This window comes from Thalassophryne amazonica, chromosome 16 (genome assembly GCF_902500255.1).
Source record: "Thalassophryne amazonica chromosome 16, fThaAma1.1, whole genome shotgun sequence".
NCBI lineage: Eukaryota > Metazoa > Chordata > Actinopteri > Batrachoidiformes > Batrachoididae > Thalassophryne > Thalassophryne amazonica.
In genome coordinates, this window is record NC_047118.1 from 47,496,474 (window position 1) to 47,509,365 (window position 12,892).

At 40.5% G+C, this 12,892-nt stretch overlaps 1 protein-coding gene across 1 annotated transcript; it reads right to left on the reverse strand.

The window, feature by feature from the left end:
• Positions 1 to 1,631: 1,631 nt before the first annotated feature.
• Positions 1,632 to 9,407, reverse strand: dusp3b (dual specificity phosphatase 3b). The gene is made up of 3 exons (XM_034191235.1): positions 9,191 to 9,407; positions 5,758 to 5,990; positions 1,632 to 2,494 (listed from the first exon to the last, which is right to left on the reverse strand). The coding sequence occupies exons 1-3, from the start codon at positions 9,310 to 9,312 to the stop codon at positions 2,304 to 2,306; spliced, it is 546 nt and encodes a 181-aa protein (XP_034047126.1). The 5' UTR covers positions 9,313 to 9,407; the 3' UTR covers positions 1,632 to 2,303.
• Between the last annotated feature and the right edge of the window lie 3,485 nt (positions 9,408 to 12,892).

Here is a 12,892-nt window from a genome sequence, read left to right on the forward strand (position 1 = left end):
ATATTTAGAACCCATTAAAATTTGGGGGGAATTTTTAATTTGTGGGAACATACATAATTTGAGGGAAATCCATAGTGTATTTCGCCCCAGCGAACATCAAAACCTGCAGACGAATTCAAGCTGCGCTTGCTCAGATGCACTTAATAACTCAGATAATAACAGACTCAGATAATAACCATAACTACACCGTCAGACACCAGTCACCAGGCAACTCACCTGTCCAAAAGCAGTACTGCAAAATCCTCGTGAGCTTGATCACCAGTCTTCTGTCGCTTCATCTAGGGGTGAAACGCCCCCACGTGACCTGTGACGTCACCCCGATGGCGTCCTGGCTTTCGAATTTTTGGCACGTGCCAATAATTCAGAATTTGTTTCGATACGGATGAATTTTAATCATGTTCAGACTAATATTTTGGGAATCCTTTATATTCACACAAACAAAATTACTTTGGGCCCCATCAAAATTCTAACAATCATCTCAATTTCAATATGCTTCCTGGCACTTTAGCTTTAATAAATTAAGTTGAATAATGCTTAGTGAGATAGGATAGTTTTAGATTTGTAAACAAGCTGTATTATTTATTGCACATGTTGATATTCCTTACTGAATGTCTGTGTTTGTTGGAGAGGGACAGGGTGGGTTGATGAGGCAACAGCTCTGGGGAAAAAGCTGTTCCTTAGCCTATTAGTCTTAGTGCAGTTTTCCTTGACAGCAGAGGAGCAAACAGGGAATGTCCCGGGTTTGCTCCTCTGCCGTTGGAAAAGAGGTACGGCACTATAAGGACACAGAGTAATAGGCTAAGGAACAGCTTTTTCCTCAGAGCTGTTACCTCCATCACTCAACCCCGCCCCCTCCCACAAACAGAGACATTCAGTAACTGATATCAACATGTGCAATAAATAATTAGAGAGGGGAATTCTGATATTGACACCCATGCATAAGTTGCACACATCATGGTATCATTTTCAGTCCATGTTTAAAATAAATAATTTGGAGATAACTTGGTGTAATGACTGAAGATCAGCGAAGGACATGTCTTTGGGGGGTGGGGGGGCAAACAGTAAGTCAAGGTCACAGCCCAAAATCAAATCTTGGCACAATTCTTACAGTATTGTAAGAATATTATAAGGATATTTTGAATGGCTTAGTTTGAGTAAATTGTGAAAGCTACACTTGCTTACCATTACACAATAATACAAAGTCATATCACCTTTCTATTGGTCAGCTTAAAGTTGTTACACTTTAAACTGTCTGCAGCCACTTTAGATGAAACATGGTGGAAGGACTGGGTGTTAGCTAAGAATAAAACAGTTTATTTCACACAGAACTGACCAAATGTCAGCCCCACACAGAACCAAACATTACGGAGCCGCAGAATCACAGGCATGAATTTGTATAGGCAGGTGTTGAACTCTGAGCTCCCCTACTGGTTACAGTTTACCCTGAAATTGGCTGATAATGTTTTACTTCCTTTGCAAGGGCAAATAAAGCAAATCAGACTTTTTATTGTAAAGTAGCCCACCAGACAAACATGGTTTAATGTAATATACTGAGAAAATCCCTTATTCTTTCTTCTTTGAGCTAAACTTGGGGAATACGAGTGTTGACATGTGAATTGAAAAACAGGAAGACACGGAAAAATATTTATTTTTTTGAACGCCAGGAATTATTTGTCCATGAAAATGTACAATACTGAACACATTCAAATGCGTAAATGATAAAATCATTTATTCTGGAATACCAAAATAAATGAACACATTACCACAAAGGACAGAACGATGTCTCCCTCTAGCGGCGAAAAGCTGACCAAGTTCAATTAAATATTTTCTGATTATTTTTTTCTTCAACTGATCAAACTTTATATTACATAACAGTGCAAATAAGTTAACATACATTTTAACAATCTAAAAGAGTACCTAAAAATGCTGCACAGGACACACAATTCACTGACAATTTACAACTATATAAATGTTTGTCTGCTGAGATAAGCAAGTCAAACAACCACACATAAGGGCTGTGCAATATAAATATATAAGTACACACATACACAATATGTATTATTTTTGCCACCACAATATAATTTAGTTTCTCACCCTTCATACTTATACATTAAACAGAAGTCAAGTGTTTCTTAAATTTCTCAAATCCTTGTGATCACTGTCATGGGTGAATAATTTAAGAACAGCACCTTGGAACATCAACATGCAGCTTGTTAAAGCTGTAGAACAAAACAAATTGTCCAATTAGGCGCACTTTTCATCTCAGACAATTTCTTGCCTCACAGCGTGGGTGCATTTCTGCCTTATTGGCGAGCCAGCCTCTGGTTTAGCTGACAAAGCTGCACAAGGAAGCCATCATTGGGGCCGATATTTCTCTTCTGCTGCACTATGGACACGGCGGTATGGATGTCCATGTTGTGGCGGAGCATGAGGTAGGCGATGACCAGGGTGGGGGCGCGACTGTAGCCTTCCTTGCAGTGAACATATACTCTGCCTGCAGGAGATGTGACAAAGATCAAATTAATCTGAGTAAAGGCACACGATTAAATGGGAAATTGGATTTGATTGGCTGACAAAGTCTGTTACTACTCCATGATGTGAGCGGTTCCGTATCAAAAGAAGCAGGATGAAGAGGAGTGGGATGCCAAGACTTATTGAATTTGATACTATTCCACTGGATATGCTGACCAAACTTGTAATTTCCCCTAAAAATACAACCTCTTTTTAACCAAATATTGACTGAATTGTTTAATGATCTGTGGGCTACACTTGGACCGACTGTGTTGGAAATGATCAACCTGTCATTAAACCTTGGGATCTGTTCCCAAATGTTTTAAATCCACAGTGATTAAATAATTTCTTAAGAAACCTAACCTCAATTCCTGTTTGTTGAAAAACTATAGACCAGTATCAAACTTATCATTTTGCTCTAAAATTCTTAAATGTAGTTTCACAGCAGCTCATGGATCACATGACTGACAATGACCTCTGAGCCACTGCAGTCTGAATTTAGAATGCATCATTCCAAAGAGATGGCTCTAACAAAAGTGGTAAACAGCCTTCTGCTTGCAATAGACTCAGACACCACTGTGGTTTTGCTGTTGTTAGATCTCAGTGCTGTGTTTGACATGGTGGCTCATGTTATATTACTGGACAGGCTTACTGAAAATGTCCTCATGTGGTCGACATCCAACTTAACTAGCCGTTCTCGGTGTGTCTTGTACAACAGCATAGTGCAAGATCTTCTCCCTATGAAATATGGGGTCCAGCAAAGGTCCGTGCTAGTCCACCTGGTTTTCTCCCTCTATATAACACCACTCGGGCAGATACTGCAACGCTATGGATTTACTTTTCATTGTTACGCTGATGACACTCAGTTGTACATGCCAATAACTGCGGGTAATCTCATGCACATTAAGACTTTAGAGGACTGCCTTGCTTCGGTGAAAAGCTGGACGTCTAGTAACCTTTTACTTTTAAATTCAGACAAGACTGAAATTATGTTCCTGCAAGACAGACATGAGTTTGAACAGCTAACACTAAACCTTGATTCGTGTGTAGTGATAAAATGAGGAACCTTGGGGTGATTTTGGATCCCGCACTGTCTTTTGACTTATACATTAGAGGAATCACCAGGACTGCTGTTTTCCATCTTCGTAATCCAATTCAATGTATTTTGCATCAAATCACAACAATGCTGCGATAAAATATTAACACTTTTCTTTGACAGTTCTGTCATTTCAGAAATGCAACATAAACAACCACAAATCAGAAAAAGCTGGAGCGGTATGTAAAATGCAAATTAAACAATAATAATAAAAGAAAAGAAAATATAAGGATAATTATGGGTCCCCGCCAGGGTTCTATCTTAGGACCATTTTAGTGCCGGGGTAAATTATGTGATAGCGGCTCATAGCCCGAAGCTATAGGGGTATTATACCACTAAAACATTATTGGCAAGCCCTATTTTAACTAATTTTGGGTGGTTTTGGATGCACTGAAAGCCAGAACAACAAACAAAAAATTATACTTATGTTGTGATATTTGTAAGATCAAAGTTCCAAGAGCTGAACCTGCACTGATTTGTCAAACCTGCTCTTTTAAATGAAAAACTATGTGAATCAGTTTTTCACCTCTTTCACTGACGCTGTGCCCCTCCTCCACGCTCTCTCTGTTTCTCTCCCTCCCCCTAGTCACTTGATTGAGAGAGTAACGACGTGACAAGTCGGGAAAAAAAAAATGGTCACGTGACTCGTGGTGCCATCTTAGGTTCAAAATAGCATTTGCTGTTAATCTATCTGCATGTAAATCCAGCTATTTTATTTATTTGCTGAAAATGCCGAGTTGTTGGGCATTTGGATGCGCAAATTCCCTTCAGTCAGCTGTGTGGGATGGAAGCTGACGTCATCGTCAAAGTTTTGAGAGGTAAATTTATTTTTCCGTATATTTGTTTTCCGTATATATCAGACTTTGTATAGCAGATTTTCACTCTCATCAGATAAAATGTCCCATCCAGTTGCAATGTATTTCCATTAAAAACCCTGAGCAGTCTGGACGTGCACAGTAACAAGGTACAAATTAACGTTCAGCGCTCTGACACTCGCCAAATGGAGGAAAGTCATTTCTGTGATTAAAAGCCTGACTGCTTATTTTTTTCACACCGTGCTCAGACTGGGACCCACAGCCTGACGTACACCTGTTAAGTCAGACACAAAAGACTGTGATTTGACACTTTTTTTGCATTCACTCCATCTGTCATAATATTTTAATAGTTTTTGCAGTGTGCATGCTGATTACAAATGAATCAGAAAAGTCTGCAACTTTACAGCACAGTCTGAAAAAGATGAAATTGTACAGCTTATCTTTGATTTGGAGGTGATGATTGTAAAAAGAAAAGCTTGTTGAGGGTCAAATTAATCCATAATAAACTCCAGAGACAGAGAAATTTAAAACTGTCATGCATGTCATTGCATGACACGGAGTTACAGAGCTCCAGAAGCATAAATCAGGCTTTAAATTAATTAAATAAATCATCATAAATTTTAAATTTGATATCTTAAGTATTTTTATATTTATTTTGATAGTACCTGTACCTGAATGTGTTGCTGTATGTGGTTAAATTATTTTAAAAAATGCTGAAAACATAAAAGGTTCATTCAGTATTTCAGCACATTTGGAACCAAAATGGCGCCTTGTTCCAAGTTGACGTTATACTACTCAATCAAGGGATTCTACCTTCCCCTTCTTTACTGATGGCTCACACTGCTGTTTTTCAAACTCTGAGCTTTTTGGAAAAACGAAGTTGAAAGGCTTTGTGTTTCCAAAAACAGACACAGAAGGACCTCTGGATTATTTAATGTAGGGTTTTTATGGCATTTTTTTTTTTTTGACTTCAGCTTAGAGTGAAGCAGAGACGCTGTTTTCAGCTGCTGCTGTTCACAGCACTGTGGCCACAGAACGCGCTGACTCTCATTTCTGCTTTTTGCGATTTGATACGAAGAAAATGAGAAATATGTTTCTTATTACTTTAATTATTGGTTTAAAATTACAAAACTATGACTCTATAAGCTTGAAATACAATCAAACTGGTTCATTTTCAGCAACATTTCAGTTAATTTTTCAGAAATTCTGTGCTGGGTGGCACAGCCAATTTGAACAGGTGGAAATTTGCACTACGAGGCGGGGCCGCCCACCGTGGCTAGAACCCTGGTCCCCACCGCTTTTTCAGCTCTGCTCCATGCAGTCCAACCGTCTTACCTTTTCCATTTTTATATGCCAACGCTTTCTCGATAAAGTCTGCTGCATCTTCGAAGTAGATGCTGATGTCAAAGAGATCAGAGTCGATGGCCGGGAAGCCATGGTAGATAATCTCTGTCCCAGCGTAGAACTCAGCACAGGTGTCAACATGCATGAACGAGTGTCCCTCTGCAGCATTCAGAACATGAGTTATGCCCAGGCTTTTTAGACGATACACATTCTTCGCCCCATCCCTGCACCAAATGAACAAAAACAATTTCAGACATGTTACAGAGGGTGGCAGGTGATACATGATGATACAAAATGTATGATTTAGTGAAGCCAATTCAGAACACTGGTAACTATCATTGGGAGACCAAACAATAATCAGGAACAGTAGGATGGTACAAACATAATTTAATCATAAGAACTATGGAAGGAAGAGCTGTCTGGTCCTTTGTATATCTGTACTGCCCTCTACTGATCAGTTCTCCAAGCACTTCTTAGTGATACATTTATTTGTGTTGAACATCACCTGATTTCTGCACTTTTCCTTCACTACAAAACACCTCACGAACACAAATTTCTGCATTACCCTCAAACGGCAGATGTTGTTCTGTTGGGGTGAAAACTAGTGCCTGACTCGTTTCCATTCATCCACTCAGCAGCTGCTGACATTCATTTATACACCTATGACTAAAAGCAATTTATTAGCATAATCTTAGTTCATTTGTATAAAGTAATAAAATGCCAAATGAAATGAAAAGATACCACCCAGGAGAAGATCATGTGTGATGCAAGTTAACGAGAGCAGAATGAGAGGAGAAAATGTAAGATGGCAGGCACCAAAACCAAAACTGTGAATGAGCATATAAATCTGCAAAAGTGAATAATGAAGCTACATAAACCAGTCTATCGCTTGTCAAAAGGTATCAATCAATCAATTTTTTTTATATAGTGTCAAATCACAACAAACAGTTGCCCCAAGGCGCTTTATATTGTAAGGCAAGGCCATACAATAATTATGTAAAACCCCAACGGTCAAAACGACCCCCTGTGAGCAAGCACTTGGCTACAGTGGGAAGGAAAAACTCCCTTTTAACAGGAAGAAACCTCCAGCAGAACCAGGCTCAGGGAGGGGCAGTCTTCTGCTGGGACTGGTTGGGGCTGAGGTATGAAAAAATTATGAAATTATGTTTAAGATGCTTTGGAATTCTCAGATTATCATTGTCAAAATAATAATAATTTAGATTAATTATGGAAAAATAACTCTCTGTTCATTTTAAAGTCAAAATGAGGATTCTGGAGGAAGCAAATGACAAGAAAAGTCAGTGCTCATAGTTCTGCCCAGAAGCGTGAGCGGTGGGTGCAATAACCCAAGTGTGGCTAAGCTGCAGTGACCCCTAGATGGGTCTGGGGGCATGTGCACATGGAAAATTTTTGGATTTATAAAGATGTAAAATGGTGCATTCCAAGGCTAATTCCCCAACATTAAAAATACATTCATTTGTATTTTTATTTATTTATTTTAGGCATTTATGTCACACAATAATGTTTTCAAGTTACGTTATTCAGCCACATGGGGTGTGCAACCAGTACATTCTGAGTGCTAGTCCCAAGCCTGGACAAATGAGTAGGGTCGTATCAAAGTAAAAAAAAGAAGAAAAAAAAAAAAGAAAAACGTCACACTAGAGAAGGCCAGAAGGAGTTGCATTGTGTGTCTGTGGACTTAAGAGAAAGCTTATGACAGTGTAACAAGAGTTGTGGTGTAGCGGCTGCACTCTGTGTTGTGTTGTTATGACTCCGCCCATTCGCTCCCCTCGAGACGCGAACTCACGATCCTCGGCATGGAAGTCGGACTCTCTAACCAGAAGGCTAAAACCCAAGGCTCTGGCCCTTGTGACCAGACCAGGTTTACTAACTACATCTGCACAGCAACACCTGCTGGCTTCCGTTGCAGTGGCATCACATGAGGAAGTCTGGAGTGATAGAGAAGTATGTGGGGGGTGGGGGTGGGGGGGGTGCAGGATATGTCCAAGGCTGGAGATGGGAGTACGTCAAGGATGGGCTCTGAGCCCTTTCTTGTTCACAATAGTGATGAACAGGCTGATGGATGAAATCAGACAGGAGTTTCCATGGATTATGATGTCTGCAGGTGATATCTGGGTCTCTGTGTGTGGATGGTTAGGTGTTTGTGGCCGTCACCACAATTCGGTTTTGGGTGTTCTCAAGGGGATCAAGACTCTGGTGTTCTAGAATAGGGTACAAATGCTCACTAACTAGACAACAGACTGTGGCTGTCACTGCTTCTTCATGTGTGGTTGTTTGCCTTGGTATGTTGTATTGTTGGGGTTCTGCTTGTTTGGCGTTTCACATTTTTCATTACTTCACAGTTATTACTGTCACCACTTGTCTTCATGTTGTTTTGGTGGTCAGCCGTTCCAGGCAGAAGTTATCGGTTAGCTTTAAATAAAATGTTATAGGCTCATCAGGAAGGGCAGATGAAGGTCACACACGCACACCACATTCACTCATGCACTACATACTATCTGTCTTGCAAGAACAAATTGCATATATGTGTATATATGTATATAAACTGTTCTGCCAGTCTGGCAATTACCATCACTATATATGCAGACAGTGGTGGGAAAACAAAAAGGAAAAAACACACGGATTGAAGCTTACCAGCTAAAGACACGACCATCTGTTCGCAAGTTCTTCATGGAGGTGAAGAAAGTGAACAGGTCCGACTACAAGCCCAAAATCAGAAGCTTTGATATTCAGGCAATACCATAGGTTTGCGTGTTTATATATATAATAGCCATGTAATAAGCTAATTATGAACCTCACTTGCGCTGTCTATCAGACCTCAGTGCTCTTGCCATGTAATGTCAAGATCTCGGTCTGATATTTTCCTGTACAGACCTTCGTGCTTTGTTAATAATCCTTCAATAAAACAGAAAATATTCACATTTAAGAAGCTGAAATAAGAGAATTCAGTTTTTTTTTAATTACTCAAAATGATTTTTTTTAAAACAGTTGTTAATTAATTTACTACTCAGTTTATCAGTTAATTGATTAATTGTTCCAACTCTATTCAGAACTAGAATGGTCGAACTTCCAAAGCTTATTCGATATTTTATCTAAAATATCCCTCATTCTGACAATGTTCATAATTCAGTGAATACTGCTGTAAGTTTTTATTTAAATTTTTTTAGGAAGGTGATTTCGTAGCCGTTTAACAGCTACAGAGCAGTGACTTTGTGAAACAATTATATATATATATATATATATATATATATATATCACGGCTATGGAGTCACTTCCTTTTTTTAATCTCTCTCTCTCACACACACACACACACACACACACACACACACACACACACACACACACACACACACACCGAACCGCCACCTGCTAACTTTATGAATCAGTCTCTGAACAGTCTCACCCATTTCCGATATATAATCCGGGAAAAACCTGATTGTACGCTTCTGTCGGACAGCAGTAAAGGCCGTTATCGTCTGTTAGCAGATCTTGTACCTGCTGCAAAGTCACCTCACACTCCGACATGTCAACTTTTCTAAGTGTTTTCAGCAACACGTAAATATGGCGAAAGTGACCTTTATTAATCTCTTTAAATTGCTTACTGTCGTGTATCGTTCCAAGTACCCCCCCCTTCTTCTTCTTCTTCTTCTTCGTGTTTCATGGCGGTTGGCAACCAGCTTCTATGGAGCATTACTGCCACTAACTGGACTGCAGTGTTGGTCAGGAGGCTAGCATCCCCAAAACCAAAAAATTAAAGGAAGAAAAAAAAAAACAGCCGTCGACCCATACCCTATGTAGTAACCCTGTATCCCCCCCCCCCCGTTTTCCTTTTTGGGGGATTTGTATTAGCAGTTGGCGTTTTGCCGCCAGCACGTGGCCAGGAGTGTGGACAGGTGTGCCAAAGTAGTTATCACCGTTAGAAATTGTATCCCTGGCGCGGGAGCGCGCACTCACTCAGTGCAGCGCTTACAAACGATTTCCCGCTGCTCCCAGACAAAAATAACAGCATGTTGGTTGTTTCACGTTTATATCTATCTATCTATCTATCTATCTATATGTAAAACGCTGTAAGTCGTTTATTAAAAAGAAAACGCTGTGAGACATTTATAGATGAAAAACAAGCTGTAAGACGTTTATAGAGGTAAAAAAAAACAACAAAAAACAAATACGCTGTAAGACGTTTATGACCGCACCGCTGTCAAGATAATCAAATGATTTTCATTATTTCTTTTTTTCAGTTCGTTCATTCGAGATTAATTATACATACATATTTATGTAAATTTTACAGTTTAAACCTGTAATTAAAAAATATTAATCTGTAATTTTGATGGTCGTTTTCATGTTGAACTGGCATGGCCATGCTGATATTAAACCTTTTTTTTTTTCTTTTTTGTAAAATTTACAAATTAATTAATTTAATTAATTAAGTCCCATTGGCTGCTCCCTTGATTTCACTCAGGGTCACCACGGCAGATGCAAGGAGGGACTGCATGTTGATTTGGCACAAGCTGTAAACCAGATGCCCTTCCTCATGCAACATCACATTGCAGTGAAATGTGGCAGGGGTGGGGTTTGAACCAGGAACCTTTGTTACTGAAACCAAGTGCACTAAACACTTGGCCACCACCCCTGATATCTGTCTGTATTTTAGTAAATACGGTTGCTTTGTGGTTAGCACAGTTGTCTCAGAGCAAGAAGGTCATGGGATCGAGTCCCACATGTGGCCTTTCTGTGTGGAGTTTGCATGTTGTCCCCATGTTTGTATGGGTTTCCTCCGGGTGCTCTGATTTCCTCCCACATTTAAAGACATGCAAGTTAGGTGAATTGGAAACCAACTGCCCAGGTCTCCCTTGCACAAGAGATCTTGATCTCAATGCGACTAACCTGTTAAATTAAAATTACACCCAACCATCAGCTATTTCAACTTCATATATATCTTAGCTCATACCTAATTACTACAGTAAATTTGAGGAAGTTTTGTCTTTATTTAGTATAGTTGCATAGGGGATGCATTTTCTGGCAGCCACCATCTGTCGGCCTGCCAGAATTTGTATCCCCTATCTTTATAGCTGGTATTGCAACCTAGCATCAGGTGTTTTATCTTCATTTATACTTTAGCTCATATCCAATTCCTGCAGTATATTTCAGGAGGTTTTGTCTTTATTTAGTACAGTTGCATAGGGGATACGTACATTTTCTGGAAGCCACCATCTGTCGGCCTGCCAGAATTTGTATTCCCTGTCTTTATAGCTGGTATTGCAACCTAGCATCAGGTGTTTTATCTTCATTTATACTTTAGCTCATACCCAATTCCTACAGTAAATTGGAGGAAGTTTTGACTTGCATGGGGGATATATTTTTTGGCAGCCACCATCTGTTAACCTGCCAGGATTTGTATCCCCTATCTTTATAACTGGTATTGCACCCTACCATCTGGTGTTTTATCTTCATTTATACTTTAGCTCATACCCAATTCCTACAGTAAATTTGAGGAAGTTTTGTCTTTATTTAGTAGAGTTACATAGGGGATACATTTTCTGGAAGCCACCATGCTCAGCCTGCCAGAGTTTGTATCCCCGATCTTTATAGCTGGTATTGCACCCTACCATCAGGTGTTTTATCTTCATAACTAGGTCCCAATTTCTGAACTATCATGACTGACAACATTTGAGTGTTTGAGATAGAATTTGGATATAGTGTACATTTTGTTTTACAGTGGTGGTTTTACCACCACTGTAAAACAAACAATGGCAGTGTTAATTTAACACTGTCAGTGTACATATGGGCCTACTCTGGTCAGAGTGGAACCATATGTTGACTGTCAGTGTTACTTAACACTCATGATTTTACTGTGTGTGCTCAACCATTGAGATTTCCACCTTGCATGTGACAGTGGTGAGAATATTCATATCAAAATAGTCCAGCCGAGCTCCGACCCGCCAGTCGTTCACTCCACCAGAACCGCCTCTAAACACCCAAACAATTTATAACCCCTCACAAAAAAACAAAAACAGCCCACATAACTAATTATGTTTTTTTTTTGTGTCCATTATTGTGCCTGTCCCAGAACACCTGGAGATACGTCATCATTATCTTTCTTGACGCTTATGTGACCGGGGCAATATGGCGGCTTCAGCTCTTCCGAGCTGCATGGGCTCATCCGCAAGAGGAGCCAGAGGTCCCGTCGGAGGAGTCTCAGTAGGGCGAAGAAGAGGCAGCCCAGATCTGTGTCGGGGAAAGCCCCGAGACGAAAAGACCCGCTCTGATGTCCGCCCTCTCTCGCGTCCACGCTCCTTTATCCGATCATCTAGACGAATAACCAAAGATATTAGCTCATCTAAATCGTTTGGTTCGTCACGGACTGCTAGCTCGTCTTTTAATGAATCATTCAAACCATCCACAAACACTCCTCTTAAAGCTGCGGTATTCCAACCGGACTGAGCAGAAAAAATTCGGAAATCCACAGAATAATCCGCCGCACTCCGCCTCCCCTGCCTGAGATTCAGCAACCGTTGGGCAACGGTATTTGTTTTCACCGGATGGTCAAAAACCAATCGGAACTCCCGGAAGAAATCCTTAAAGGATCCCAACAATGGAGAGTTATTACTCCATAACGCAGTGACCCAAGCTAAGGCGTCACCTTGGAGCAAATTTGTCACATGAGACACGGCTACCATCAGAAGAGAAGGAAGCCGGTCGCTGAGCAAAAACCAGAGAACATTGCATCAAAAACGGAGCACAGGCTTCAATGTTTCCCGCACAAGGCTCCGGATGACAAATAATTGGTTCGGAAGCCGAATCTCTGGGTGACAGAGTCATCTGCACCGGCATCGATGGTGCCGCAGCTGGAGCAGCAGGAAGCGGAACGGCTTGCGCTGCAAGCTCCGTAACGCGGGCATCCGTTTGTTTAATTTGGTTTGCGAGATGCTGTAATTGCTCCCATATTTTCTCCAAGTGTTCTTGAACTCTTTCGGCAAATGGAACCGCTTCTGCCGCTGGGTCCATTTTAGAATGGCTGGGAACTACTGTTATGTGCCGACGCGGGTTGAGGAGCGGACCTGCGTCTGACTGAACCCAGCGCTAAATAACCAGAAAGCGGTTCCAA